Source organism: Mustela nigripes, chromosome 14, assembly GCF_022355385.1.
Source record: "Mustela nigripes isolate SB6536 chromosome 14, MUSNIG.SB6536, whole genome shotgun sequence".
NCBI classification, from domain to species: Eukaryota; Metazoa; Chordata; class Mammalia; order Carnivora; family Mustelidae; genus Mustela; species Mustela nigripes.
The window spans coordinates 64,833,659-64,849,102 of NC_081570.1; the positions used below are offsets into that span (position 1 = coordinate 64,833,659).

At 36.3% G+C, this 15,444-nt stretch overlaps 1 protein-coding gene across 2 annotated transcripts in view; it reads left to right on the forward strand.

Annotated features, from left to right (window-relative positions):
- MIGA1 (mitoguardin 1) overlaps positions 1-15,291 on the forward strand; it is a 103,394-nt gene extending 88,103 nt beyond the window's left edge. Inside the window, exons 9-17 of one of the 2 annotated variants that reach the window (XM_059375185.1) lie at positions 314-432; positions 694-766; positions 1,477-1,563; positions 2,885-2,983; positions 4,975-5,109; positions 6,474-6,527; positions 8,937-9,053; positions 11,614-11,878; positions 12,078-15,291. In XM_059375185.1, the coding sequence (XP_059231168.1) occupies positions 314-432; positions 694-766; positions 1,477-1,563; positions 2,885-2,983; positions 4,975-5,109; positions 6,474-6,527; positions 8,937-9,053; positions 11,614-11,832 (903 nt within the window). In that variant the 3' untranslated portion in view covers positions 11,833-11,878; positions 12,078-15,291. Of the gene's footprint in view, positions 1-313; positions 433-693; positions 767-1,476; positions 1,564-2,884; positions 2,984-4,974; positions 5,110-6,473; positions 6,528-8,936; positions 9,054-11,613 lie in introns of both variants that reach the window. The other variant, XM_059375184.1, reaches the window with a different exon arrangement.
- The last annotated feature ends 153 nt before the right edge of the window (positions 15,292-15,444 follow it).

A 15,444-nucleotide genomic window follows, 5' to 3' on the forward strand; every position in this document is an offset into this window, starting at 1 on the left:
TCTGCCTGCCTCTCTGCCTACTTGTGATCTCTGTCTGTCAAATAAATAAAATCTTTAAAAAAGAGGCGGAGAGGCAAGCAGGCTCCCTGCTGAGCAAAGAGCCCGATCCGGGACTCAATCCCAGGACCCTGGGATCATGACCTGAGCCGAAGGCAGAGGCTTTAACCCACTGAGCCACCCAGGCGCCCCTTAGAGTGATTTTTATGGTTTAATCAAATTGAGTATGTTTTGATGTTAGCAAATCCTGTTTTCTATCTTTTATAGTTTTTCTTCTTCTGTCAGTGTCATCTGTTGTAACCCACTGTATTCTTAGCTTGCAGAACACAGGGAAGGACGGCATGCCTACAGTCTAGAGTCTCTCTGCCACTGCCCTTTCTATGAAGAAGCCATGCATTTAGTTGAAGAAGGGAAAATTTACTCAAGAGTGCTTAGGTACCATTTCAGTTTTGCTTTTGTTTATGAAAAAATATTAAGGTACTGCTGCTATGCTTGTGTAATATTTATTAAAGATGTTTATGAGAATGGGGGGGAAGTTTCTTTTAGGCTCAAAATTTTTTTTTACATTTTTGTCATTATTGAAAAGACATGTGTTTTATATTAAGGTCCTGAGGTTAAGCCTTACTTGAGTCCAAATTTGTAGTGGGCTTGATCTTGAATGCAGTTTAACAATTGTCTTCCCTGTTTATTACATAGAACTGAAATGTTGGAGTGCCTCGGAGACAGTGATTTTCTTGCCAAACTTCACTGTATTCGACAGGCTTTTCAGGTATTTTGTTTAACATTAAGTGACTTCACCTAGCCACTCATCCCCACCCTCATGCTATAGAGTCCAGCTGACTATAAACAGGACAACTCCTTGCTCTTTATTATCCTTATTTTTAATGGCAAGTATAAAATCTAAGTTTATTTTTCCTGCCTGCTATTTCCTTTCATTTTATTTGTCTTCATTTGTCTTTTATTTGTCTTCATTTGTCTTTGTCCTCTGCCATGGCTTCCCAGGTCTACCATACTTCGTCAAACAGGGTATTCTGATGCTGGAGATGGGTACAAATGACTGCTTAAAATAAAAATCCTCTTATTAGCAATTAGTATGCTTTCTGGATTGTTTTGTATTTGAATCACTTCTAAAATCACTGATTTCCTAAAATGAAATAAGATCACTTAACAAAAAGATCATCTTTATTTTTCTATATTTTGGGGACTATATAACATTTATTTTGGATTTTCTAATATTAAATTGAACAGAAGTTAAATTCATACTTATTTCCCTTTTAATCTTTTTTGATTATAGGTTCCTAGAGCTCCTTTTGCGTTAGTAAATTACAACTTTCCTCTGTGGTCTACCTGCAGAAATAGTGCCACATGCAGTGCATTGACTGTATTAGGGTCATTTATGTGTAGATGTGCTGTACAGTCAAATGTCCATTCAGATTAATTATAGGTTCCTTTTTTCTTTGGGGTTGGATATTTTTTCAGGTAATACTTTCGGAAACAGCCAACAGGATATTCCTTGCTGAGAGTGGAAGGAAAATTTTATCAGCATTAATTGTGAAGGCACGGAAGGTAAACTTGCTTTGTTGGCAAGTTTTTTACTGTTGTTTACTGGAGATTACCATACATTATATTACAACACATTGAATTTTTTTTTTTAATTTTATTTATTTATTTGACAGAAATCACAAGTAGATGGAGAGGCAGGCAGAGAGAGAGAGAGGGAAGCAGGCTCTCTGCCGAGCAGAGAGCCCGATGCGGGACCCGATCCCAGGACCCTGAGATCATGACCTGAGCCGAAGGCAGCGGCTTAAACCACTGAGCCACCCAGGCGCCCAACACATTGAATTTTTAACAGGAGAAAAAGTTTTTGTAGATTGTTGCAAAGGTTCACATATAAAAAGTAAATTACCCAAAGAGCACTGACTTCTACTTCGGTTGATTTAGTTTCTATGTATGAATTCTACACTATTTTGGTCAAGTTGTTCCTCATACATTATTCTCAGTTTGCTGTAAAGTCTGTGAATGTCATGTGGGGATTATTATTAGATCTGCTACTACAACCACCATTCTTATTTTTAATACCTCTTCACTTACCTCCCTCAAATCCTATTCAGTGAGGTTCCAGGAAATAGTGGAGATCTCAGAAATCTGGAAATACAAATTGAGCTGCCTCTTACTCTTATTCATGGGACTGAATGAGGTAGAGCGATCACAAGAATTTCATTAAGACTGTAAGGAACCACTTCCCTTTATGTAGGGTGTGCCCAGATGTTGAGAAAAAATCAGGTAAAACAGGCCTTCCTTGAGCCATTTGAACACCTGGTTTTCTGACCCAATCCTTTTGAACCTCAATTACCTCATTTGTATCATAGAATTATATTTATGGTATACTATGTCAGAGGATTTATGATCACTAATTAAATGATAAGTGGGAAAGCACAATTTTTTTTAAGGTGCAAAATAAACATAAGGTGATCTTAAGTACTTGTAATTCCCAGTGTGTATCTTATGTTGCTTTCTTGACCTTCCTGTGACAGATTTCACCTAGCTTCCTCTGAGAGGAATGGAATTGCATCAAAACCATCACATAGTATCTGTTGTCACCAAGTTTTCATCTGAAGGACTGACTTAAATAGGCATACATACATATTTGATTATGACATTTTGCTTTTGACATTTTACTAATGTTCTTAGTCTCGGGTTCTGCCCAATGTTGGAACAACAAAATATCAGACCAAGTGAATATGTCATACCTTGAAAATGTATTTTAATTTGTTACTTAATAGAATAAAGAGCTAACAAACATACTTGAAGAGTAACTCATTTACTTGGTAGGCTTGAGCCCTGTTATAAAGTTGAGTTGAGGATTAAAGTTTGTTTTCTTCTGCAGAATCCAAAGAAGTTTGAAGATGTTTTTGATGAAATGATCTATTTTTTAGAGCAGACTGATCACTGGGATAGTACTGAAATGGAACTTGCTGCTAGAGGAGTAAGTTTCAATTTTTTGTAATATTCATTCCATAACATTAGTTATGTACATATAATATTTATATAATCTGAGGCCACTGTTTCCTTGCCTGTTAAATGACAGTAAAACCAATTATGTGGTAGTGGTTATGACAGTCATAAACAATAGCAACCACAGTCTTTATACTTAGGGATGATAGTTGAAAACGATTGTTTTTTAAGCCTGTCCGTCCATCTGTCCTTCCTTCTTTCCTTCCTCCCTCCCTCCAATCCCTCCTTTCCTAGTTCCTTCTTTCTTCCTTCATCAGTAAGAAGGCCCTAGCAGAGTGAGTGGTGGCCTGTGCAGGGATGATTTTGAATGGGACAACAGACAGCTTAGAGGGGCCAGAGGATTTGCTACACAGGATTAAACAAATAATTAAATTTATTGAGACTAATGGGAGCCAGGTTTCTCACTCTCAGGGAGGGAAGATATAAAAAGCTTAAGATTGGAGTAGGAGCTGTCCGGGTCAATTTGTAGTTTACTCTGTGTGTGTATAAAGATGTAGAAATAAATATAAAGGTTTGCATATTTAGAAGCATATGTGGACTTCTTAGTTCTGTTCACCGAGGGTCTAGGAGCAGCAGCACCTCAAAAGAAATTACTCCTAGCACACGGAGCTTGGCTTCTAAGTAACACTGTTCACTAAAAGGAATCTAGGACTCCTTGGAAAAATGGCTGATGTCAGCACCAGGATAGGGGAAGTATATAATGAGCCTGGAACATTTTGTTGTACCATAAGCTTAAAGAATGAATTTGCAAGGGGCTTCAAGGCTTTCTAGGTAAAGAAAATAGTTGGTACAAAGACAGAAAGACATAATCTTTCTTTTTTTGGTGTTCCCTCACTTGGTGCAGGGATTGGTAACTAGTCAGTTGTGCAGGCCAGAACCCTGGGATTCACCCTTTACACCTCCTGGTCTTTGCCTACCATATCATGTTTATGTCTAAATTTTGTCAGTTTTTTAGTTTCTTCATCTTCTTTCTAATCTTGCCGTTCTTTCTAATCCTAAACATTGTGCCTAAGCAACTGCTCTTTCTCCCCGGACTACTTCAGAGTCTTTGCATTGCCAGATTCCCCGCGACTCCTCCGCTCTCTCCTCTCCATTCCAGTCTCTACACTGCTGCCAAACAGTCTTTAAAAAAAGGCAGATCTGATCATCCACCTCCCCTCTACCACTGCCCCTCCAAAATACTGGTTAAAATCCAAAATTATGAACAGGGATCTAGCCCTTCCTGGTTGTGTCCAACCACTTACCCCCGTGCCCTCTGCTCTAGCGTGCCACAGCACACTGTCGATGGTTTTCTTTAACTCAACACCACTGTGTTCCTTCTTACCTGAAACACTTTGACAAGTATTTCCATACCTGGGATGCCTCTGTCACTAAAAAAAAGCCCTCTCTGACATCTAGTCTAGATTAGACTCTCTATCGTAAGCTCTCATAGTCCCCTGTCCTTTTGCCTTTACTGGGTTTATCACAGTTTATAATTGTGTGTTTGTGATATTATCTGTTCCTGTTTGTTTTCCCACTAAATTCTAAGCGTCTCATTTGGTTGCAGTAGAAGTGTGAGCACCTGATACAGCATATAGTACAACATGGTATGCATGGCTGAGTGAAAGAGCAAGAGGCTCACGATGTGGTGGGGAGGGCAGGCAGATATCCTAGGAGCTGTAGAACAAAGTAGCTAGAACTTGGCAGATACCATAATCAAAGCACGGACAAAGGACTCCTAGGATGCAGTGAAGGAGAGATTAATTTCACCTGAAGACATCTAGGAAGGAAGAGCTGTTATATGAATTATAGTTTCTGGTGGTGGGGTATTTTCATATTTGTCTCTTTTCCCCTTGTCTCGTCAGGGATATAATCTGAGTCAACTATAAACACCCTGCTATTATAAAGTGTGAAGCACTGGTTCAGATTTTATTTCCACTCTATGTAACAGTAATTTGTGTTTTAACTTATAATTTAATGCAGGTGAAAAACCTAAATTTTTATGATGTTGTTCTGGATTTTATATTAATGGATTCCTTTGAAGATTTAGAAAACCCACCCACTTCCATACAGAATGTAGTAAATAATCGCTGGCTGAACTCCTCCTTCAAAGAAACTGTAAGTGGTGGTTTACCTTTATCTCAACCATTTAAATTTGATGATAAATGGTCAGAGCTGGGAAGATCAATAAGATTTACTTATATTATCTGCTTATAGAATGATTAACGGGGAAACTGGGTTCAGTCTTTGTTACTGTGATCAGATGTGTATGATACACAACATCTTCAGATGAAATTCCCTTTGGCTCTTCTGTCTGTCCCTGCACTGACCTGGAGGACCAGTGCTTTCTTCAGATCTCAGACTCGGGCTTCAGACCAGTTCATGCCTAACCAAATAACTGAACTGGCTCTGTGACTAACCTGAAATATAGCAGTTGTAAAAAGACAGTATGTATTTTTTAGAGGAAGATATGGAGATTTATGTTCTCAAATACTATAAAAAATGAGGGGAGGGAAGGAGTGCCTCATGGGCTCAGTCTGTAGAGAATACAACTTGTGATATCAGGGTTATGAGTTCAAGCCCTACCTTGAGTGTACGTAAAAATAAATTTTTTTTAAATGAAAGAAGAGGGGGAGTAAGAGAAATAGGCATATGCAAAAATAAAACAGGTTTAAACTATATTCTGTACTTTGAATGTTTTCAGTTTCTCTTGTTTTTTTGCACTCAGATCTCTATTTGACATTCTTTTTTTTGTTGTGCTTTATTTAAGTGTGTACTCGGAAGGAAGTAGGTAAAATAGATATTCATACTGCAATAGAATGCCTTTAAAAAAATGTTCCAGCTGCCTATTTCAAAATTATTTTGGAAATTTCTGATATTAAATTTTAAAGCGTTTTTAATAAATCCACTTTTCACTCAAGATTTGTTTTAACCATAAAAGTTATATGTTCTCTCATTTCTTAACTGATTTGATCAAAGTTGGGCCATGCCAGATTTCGTTAAGATCTACTTGGGTGTTTTAGTCCCTATCATTAGGTTATATTTCTTAGTTTTTTATTGGAATAAAACTGTTAGCTCTACCCACAACTATTTCCAGCAATACTATTCTTAAAGAAAAAAAAAATACTACATTGTCTTCATTATTATACATAAAATGGCTATTGCTATATGCGTCTTTGTGTACACGTATTTTTATTCTTTTCCTATAGGAACAGAACTAAAGATTTCTGAGAGTTGAATTATAGTTAACCAAGTTTCTTGGTACCAGAGCTCAGCCTTTTTCCTTCAGTGCCTTTGTATTTAATTTTTAAATTTATAAAAACAAAATACCATTATTATTCACAAATAATAGAAAGGAAAATGTTAATGTTTTAAACATTTTAAACCCACAAACCTATGAATTTCTCACAAAAATCATTCCTAATGCAAAGTCGCTAAGTCGTAAATGTAAGTCTTGCTTTTTCTCCTTTGCATATATTTAGGCTGTGGCTTCAAGTTGTTGGTCAGTGCTGAAACAGAAAAGGCAACAGATGAAGGTAAATTTCATTATGCCTTGGACTTCTTTTTTGGGTAATTTGAGGCTCTTGTCAAAGAAACTGCTGAGTCAATTCTCAAGTGGGGATGGAAGCTCTTGGAACCGTCCCTCAAGCTGGATGAGTGATTGATACTGGGTTGGCTTCCCTGTTTTGAATAACTTCTCCCTCTCTTAATATTCTGTATAGTTCAGTAGAGCAGATTGAGGCATGCATGGAATTTCTACTAGGTGAAAGAAGGTTTAGGGTTAGAAATGGCTCTGAAAGAATTTTTAAGATAACTGGGGACCAAGTAAGTGAATAATTCTTGTTTAAAATGATTCCAGAGGACAACCTTCTCAGGTCCCCTCCCTCCTCACGAGCTTTGTAGTCTATCATTCAATAAACTTAAAAAGAAAAAAAAAAAGATTCCAGAGACCCTGTGTTTTAAACAAGCTTTTCAAATGATGATTATGAACTCTAACATTTGGGAACCACTGGTTTGGGGCTAGGGAGTAGACTTGTAGACTTGGGCTTGATTCGCAGACTAGCTGTTCTGACCTCAGGCAAGTTCCTGTCAGCTGACCTCCATTTCTGTTTGTAGAATGGAATTGGTGCCTACTCATAGGGTCGGTGTAAGGATGAAATAAGATAATATTAACCCGGTTCATTTAAGTATAAAATGAAAAGTAAATATAAAAATGAGCTTAATAAATAGTAGTTTCCATAATAATCACGATAATAATAACATTTATAACTTTATGTTTTCTTAGAATAAATCCTGTACCTTAGACTAGTCTTCTTCTTCTTCTTCTTCTTTTTTAAAGATTTTATTTATTTATTTGACAGAGAGAGATCACAAGTAGGCAGAGAGGCAGGCAGAGAGAGGAGGAAGCAGGCTCCCTGCTGAGCAGAGAGCCCGATGCGGGACTCGATCCCAGGACCCTGAGATCATGACCTGAGCTGAAGGCAGCGGCTTAACCCACTGAGCCACCCAGGCGCCCTAGACTAGTCTTCTCTCCATATCCACAGATTACCTATATGTCTCACCTTGTGGGGAACTATTTTCTATACCTGGAATGCCATACTCTTTCCTGTGTATTTAAATATATTTTTACCTCTTGTTGAGTTCAGCTCATGTTATTACTTGGGGAAGCATGTCTCTTCAGTCAGCTCATGCTAATGTCTTACCTGTTTGAACTGTTACTACAGTTAGAGTCTGTGGGGTTTAGAATTTTAATATAAGCAGAACCTCTCAGACTAATAACTTTGGTGCATCCTTCGTAACCTTTTGGCTTTCACTGGTTAGCTATGTGTGACAAAGGGCAGGTTTCTTAACTCCTTTGATGTATCACTTTCTACATGATTAAAATAATGTCAGCATGACCTACTTTTTTTTTTTTTAAGATTTTATTTATTTATCAGAGAGAGGGAGGGAGAAAGCGAGCACAGGCAGACAGAATGGCAGGCAGAGGCAGAGGGAGAAGCAGGCTCCCTGCTGAGCAAGAGCCCGATGTGGGACTCGATCCCAGGACGCTGGGATCATGACCTGAGCCAAAGGCAGCTGCTTAACCAACTGAGCCACCCAGGCGTCCCAGCATGACCTACTTTTTCAAGAATGTTTTATTAGATTAAATAGAACCTAGCATTTTATCTGGAATATAACGGGTACTCATTAAATGGTAATTGCTGCTAGAGTATATGTATATTTTAAATCAAGGTTTAGAGGATGTTTTGGAAATAACCCCTTCAGGAGACAGAATCTTAAGGCATAGTTATCCCCAGTTGATGCTATATGACAAATCCCACAGGACGTTATTTAACAAGGGAAATTCAGAAAGTTATTAATAAACTTAGGTTCTTGAATTACAATTGTATGTAATACTATTACACAAGAAGAGGTAATAATTACACAATTAAATGCTTCAATAATACCTGGTTCCTCAACTAAAAGTTGGGATTCTATTAAGCATATTTTTGTGCTAGTCATTTAAAAATCAGTTTGGTCTTTCTCAGGTAATCTAATTAAGTGATTGAGGGGAACTGTTTAATAGCTGAAACCATGGTAATCTCATTCATCCTAAGAATTACTGCCAAAGAATACCATAGCATTCTTGTTATTGCTTGGTTGTAACACTGATATGATTACTTTTTTATGAAGCATTTTTATGAGGTGAAAAATGCCTTTAAGAAATAATGTTCCTCAGCACATTTGAAACTGTTGGCTAGGATATGAAAATTATATAAAACATTCTGTGACTCCAGAAGTTACTTGTAAGCTTATTCAGTTCCCTAGCAGACTGGCTCCTCATTCACCCTTGCTCTGTCTTCAGAAAGAGCTGATCTTATGATGGATAGCAATTTAAGTTTCTCTGCTAGAGATAGCTAATTCAAGAAAGTAAGAATAACTCAATTCTCCTTTCTTCCCAATAGATCCCAGATGGATTTTTTGCCCATTTTTATGCCATTTGTGAGCAAATCAGCCCTGTCCTCGCCTGGGGCTTTTTGGGTCCTAGAAATTCTCTCTATGATTTATGTTGCTTCTTTAAGGTATGTTCAGTCATTGAATCATCTCTTTTTTTCTAACTTGAAAAGTGGATGGAGACTTTATTCTGTTTTGTTTTTGCTTTTGTAGGAAAACGAATGTTAGTGAAAGGTAAAGTTATGAAAGTCACTTAAATTCAGTGTTTAAACGCCAGTGGAACATTTAATATATAGATTTGGTGCTTTATTCTGGAGTAGATGCAACAAGTCCATTCCTCTTATCGATTCCTTCTGTAAAGGATGCGTGCTGTTGTGTGGCGTTACCGTGTTACAGTCAACTTGCTGCAGACAGTTGTTCTTCACCTCTGGACTCTTGAAATGTATAAAACAAATAATAATGTGCCTTGTTGCACATGTAGGCAATTTAGAAGTAAGTTCTGATTTAAGGTAACTTGAATGATAAAACCCCAGTTGTGAGAGATACCGTGGGAGTTTAAGGTTGTATCCCAATGTCAGTGGTTTGCCAAAACACAAGTTACAGCTCCTCGCAGAATTTTCTGCGTTGCATAGTGCCAAGAAAAGTCTCACTATTTCATAGTCTTGAATTTAGACTGAGTTTCAAGGAGCAAATAAAAGTAAACATCAGTATGAACTTGAAAGTCTTTGATGTTTGAAAGTTTGGATGTTTCATTCTATTCATTTAAAAAGTTAAATCATTATGTTTATATGCTGTTAATGTAACATTTGTTTAAACGTTTAGGAAGTAATTATCTTATTGTCATTCAATAAAACTGATCAGTTTTTGACTCGTGTTTTTTTGAACTCCCAAAATGTAAGGTATGTGGGAAGAATTTGGACTGGGAATTAAGTTTATCATGAATGAATGAACAGCCTGACTCTGGGCAAATCATGCACAGATCTGTCCTCCTTCTCTTCATCTGTAAAATGAGGGGGCTTGACAAGTTCATTGCTAACGACGCATCCAGTTATAGAGTCAAGCAAATCTATGAAGTGTGCCTTCCTAGTACTTCTTAACACCCAATTTCTATGGGATAGAAATTAAGTATTTCTGTTTTTTGTAGTTTGGAATTACCCCCCCCCCAATCATGGCATAACAGCCTATGACTTAATACATACAAGTAGGATACAACTTGTTTAAAATGAGTTTCAGCAAAAAAGAATGAGATTTTGCCATTTTCAACAGCACAGTTGGACCTACAGGGTATTATGCTAAGTGAAATAAGTCAGAGAGAAAAAGACAAATGCCATATGATTTTACTTATATGTGGAAACCAGAAAACAAAGCAAATGAACAACAAAAAAATATGTAGAATGGTAAGTACAGAGAACAAACTGGTGGTTGCCAGAGAAGGGATTGGGAGAATGGGCGAAATAGATGAAGGGGAGTAAGAGATATAAACTTGTAGTTATGAAATAAGTAAGTCACGGGGATAAAAAGTACAACATAGGGAATATAGTCAATAATATTTTTAAAAAAAATTGTATGGTAACTACATTTATCATGGTGAGCATTGAGTTAAAAGTTAGGGCTCCTGGGTAGCTCAGTTGGTTGAGCGACTGCCTTCAGCTCAGGTCATGATGCCGGGGTCTTGGGATCAAGCCCCGCATTGGGCTCCCTGCTCAACGGGGAGTCTGCTTCTGCTTCTGCCTCCGCCCTGCTCATGCACATGTGCACACACTCTCTCTCTCTCCTCCCACATAAATAAATAAATAAATAAATAAATAAATAAATAAATAAAATCTTTTAAAAAAACAACTTAAAAATTATAGGGGCGCAAAAAAAAATAAAATTACAGGGACACCTGGGTGGCTCAGTCAGTTAAGTGTCCAACTCTTAGTTTTGGCTCAGGTCATATCTCAGGGTTGGAGGATCAAGCCCCAAGCAGGGCTTCACGCTCAGTGCAGAGTTTGCTTGAGATTCTTTGTCTCTCCGTCTCCATCTGACCGTTCCCCTGCTTGTGCTTTTTCTCTGTTTCTAAAATTAAAAAAGAAATAAAAGTTAACAACTATTGGAAATCGTTTACTCTTGGGTCTTAAAGTAGTACCAATGTTCAGAGGTAACACTGAAAATATCAATTATTGAGAAAGAATTAATAATAGCCCTTTACAGTGCTTTAGGGTTTACAGGCATTTGCCATAGTTTTTTTTTTTCATCTTCACGTCAGCCCTGAATATTATAAAGGAGAAGTAGTAGTTTCCCTGATTTTACAGATAAAGAAAGTGAGACCTAGGAAAGGTTTAATCACTTGTTCAAGGTCCCTTTTCCAATGAGATATGAGACTAATACTGGAAGTCAGGCCTTCTGACTCCTAATTCAGTGCTTGTTACAATATTGGTAACTTTTTTTTTTTTTTCAAAGATTTATTTATTTGACAGACAGAGATCACAAGTAGGCAGAGAGGCAGGCAGAGAGAGGGAAGCAGGCTCCCTGCTGAGCAGAGAGCCCAATGCAGGGCTCGATCCCAGGACCCTGAGATCATGACCTGAACCGAAGGCAGAGGCTTTAACCCACTGAGCCACCCAGGCACCCCACAATATTAATAACTGTTTAGATTAATATGATTTTGGTCTGATAGTGCCGATTTGTTTTGTGTTCATTTTCCAGAATCAAGTTATTTTCTTCCTCAAAGACATTTTTGACTTCGAGAAGGTACGTTATTCCAGTATAGAGACTTTGGCTGAAGACCTCATGCAGTTACTTACTCGCCGCACTGAACTCTTGACGGCCTATCTTGGAGCTGATGCACTGAGGCATACAAGTAGCTGTCTAAGTAGTCATGGTCATGTCGTGTCCAGTGGCCTATTGGAAGCCAAAGTGCAATAAGTACCATAAAGAACATACGATTGGAATGTACTATGAAATAGTTAAGGTAACTATTGATTTTGTACCATGTATTATAATGAATTGGGGGATATGGACTCAGGGAGGGAAAAGACATCTGGTAGAGTATGAGTGATCATACTGTATTTACACAGTTCTGTCATTGAATCCCTGTGTACTATATCCAAAGTGACGCTTTCTAGTCTTTAGGTAATAATTTAAGTCATGAAATGTTGTATATTTTACAGAAATACTGCTTGAATTAAAACCAGTACTTGGGAGTTAGTTGATTTGTCTTCCCGACGCTGTCTGCGATGTCCAGTATCATTTTCAAAAGCTCTGTTTTTATGCTTTGCACCTTGAAAATATACACTGTAGCAAGACCTTCGTGGCACTCTTATGTAAGGATATATTACTCCTAGTGTCAACAAATTTAACTTTGCCTGAAAATGTATTTTTCACTGTAAAGTTATTTATTCAATCAAGTTTAGGCAGTAGTGGTGTTTAATACGTACTGCTTACATTATTGCTCGTGCATTTGCTCATGTTTGAATCAAAGAAATTGTAATGGCTGAGTATCATTATAAAACATTTAAATGAATTGACACTGAGAAGTTTACAAGTTTATATTAGATTTGCTGCAGTTTCCAAAATATATTATTGTTGGTCCTGTAAGTTAGAATAATGAGACCGAAGAAATTTTTTTATCTTTTTATAGATTAGAGCATTTTCCCCTTGAATGATTATTGATTAAAAAGATAACATTTATTAACTCTAAGAAGTTGTTGAGATTTTTTGTGTGTAGTTTTGAAACTATTTCCCAATATCTGAAGATACTAATGTGGATACAGTAAAATAGTTTCTAAGTTCTCCTCCTATAGAACTTATAGTGCACTGGGAATTTGTCATATTATGCCCAATTTAAAAAATATTCATACTTTGACTCTTAGTGAGGTTTTAAAGGTTTTTTTCCCTCTGAATATAAAACAAAATATTTTTTAGTGGCATGGAAGTATATTTCATGTCCTTTATGGTAAATAAATGAACAAATGGGTTGTTCATATGAGTAGGGTTCTTCAGAGTATATTAGATACATTCAGAACTGTGTTAATTTTGTGTCTAAACCATATATCGCTTATTTAATGTGGCTCACTCAGCATATCAAAGCACTGGACTCGTTGATTTTGTTCCTAAGGTGAGCTTTATCTATTTCGCGAGGGAGTTACCCAGAAAGATTTAAATATATTTTTTAAAAAATGAATTTTTAGATTAAGTGCCTAGTTTCTGACGAATGAATAGAAAATGAAAAGCGAGGGAGAAAAGCATAATCTTTTAAGGTTTTAAATTTACATTTGTGCCACACTTATGTAATAATCAGTTACAAAATACGAGTTTCAGAATCTTTATGCTGTTTGCATGTATACTGTGTCCCATAATGTGTGGGTTACAGAATTAAACAATATGAAATACTGCTCAGATATTTAGTTCCTGACGTTTCTTACATATATTCTTAGTTTTAACAATTGGCTATTCATAATTGTTATTATTGATGGAGGAATAGCGGTAGAAGTATCAAAGCTAAAAATTGCATTATGTGTTGTTTTCTTTTTTAATTCATATCTTGTACTTTAACTTCTTGTCGGGTACCATTGGCCTTGAATAATTCATACACGTGTGTGTGCGCTCGTGTTCCCATCCTTGTGTAGGCAAGACAGGTATTGTTTATATTTATCTTCTGGTTGGGGCGGCTAAATGTTTTAAGCTGTGGTTTTATAAACAGAGCTGTAAGTAAACTTAATTACTTTTTTATTTGAGGAAGATATTATTTGAAATCTATTTTGAAGAATTGCACTATTTAATAATGCTGCTACTACATAAGGTAATTCTGGGGAATTTATTTCATCAGATAAGATGAATAGCTTTCCAGAAGGTGGGTTTTTTCCTCTTTTACACTTCACCTTAAAAAAAAAAAAAAAGTTGCCCTTATTCAAGAGGTTAGTTTGTCAAATTCAGTGTTTTGAGTTTGATTCATTTCTGGTCAGTTATGTAGCTACTACTTCAAAAAAGTGCTTTCTTTGTGGCCTTTGACAGAAGAAATGAGAGTGACCAAATAGAATTTCAGGGTAATTAGTATAGGTAAAAAAAAAAACAAAACAACCCTCTGTTTTATAAGGGAAGAAGCTTGAACTTTTTAAAAGAAACATCTCTTTAAAATGGTTCTGACCACAGCAGACGTACTTAAGACATATGTACCAATTTCAGCTTGCCTTGAAATTGGGTTCAACAACTAAAGCAATGTTATAAATAATTTTTAAAAAATGATTAAAATAGTCTAGAGCTTTTTAGGAAAAAACCCTGTTAGACGCATGCTGGTACAGTCGGAAAACTGCCATTGCCACCACCAGTCCTACTACTGTCCCTTTCCCTGTGTACATGATAATCAGAGGGCCTTGAGTTCATCTTGAGAAAGTGCTTTTTTCCTCCCGTTTTCTGGAAGAGAAAAGATCCGTGTTCAGGTGATTTATGTTTGCTAACTTTCTGTTTTGGTTTCTCTATGTTTTTGTTCAACTAAAAGTCTAGTTATTTCTTCATTTAAGGCTTACAATATGTTTATAAAATAGCAAAATGAGATTTTTTTTAAAAAAAGAAGCCAAGAGTCTCATATGGTTATAATCAGCTCCAAAAAACTTTCTGTCATAAAATAGTACTTTTATTTGTATCCATTTATTTTTATTCTATTGTTAAATTACCTGGCTTTATAAAAAATATTTACAAACCTTTTCTTGCCTTAAAATGTAACATTTTCACACCTGAAACTAATGTAACATTGTCAACTACACTTCAATTAAAAAAAAGTCACATTTTCTGCTTAAATGATTACCTAAAGAGCAATTATTTGCATCACAAAAGAATTTCGTTTATTATTCCTCTAAACCTATTAAATAGGAATGCCAAAGTAACATTTGATACACTTCTCTGTGACCTTTCATAATCAGAAATACAAAATTATGTTCATGACAATTTGTCTTTACTTTAATGTGAACACATATTAGGAAATTATTTGTAATATACATTTCAAAGTGATTAGAAGAATTAGACTGAATCCAGATCTTTTGTTTTTTGCTTGGATCAATTACATCTAGAAATTTCTCTGCAAGTGAGACTTAAGAATTTATATAATCTGTGATTAATGGAAATAATAGAAATGGGCATTCTTTCTTTGATCCTAGTGATTCTGTTATTTTTTTGCTTAGTTTGTAACAACCATGTATTGTCCTTACTCGGCTGATTAGTAAATGTGTCTATTTCCTAAATGTAGGGATTGTACTTATTAATTTATGTAAAGGTGAAACACTACAGTAGCAGAAGAAAAAAAATAGCACTGACTCTTTAGCTAAAATAAGCACTGTAACATGGATGTATTTCTACTACTGCCAAATAAAATAGTGATGGTACATTTTACTGATGTTTCGAGTGTTTTATACAATGCTTATATGCATATTTGCAAGATCAAACTGGTCTCATCAGACCCCGTCCTATGGGAGCTCGTGGTGTGGTGGCCGTAAGACCACATACACAGGCACAGAGAACACCGACGACTGCAGAACTGTTGGA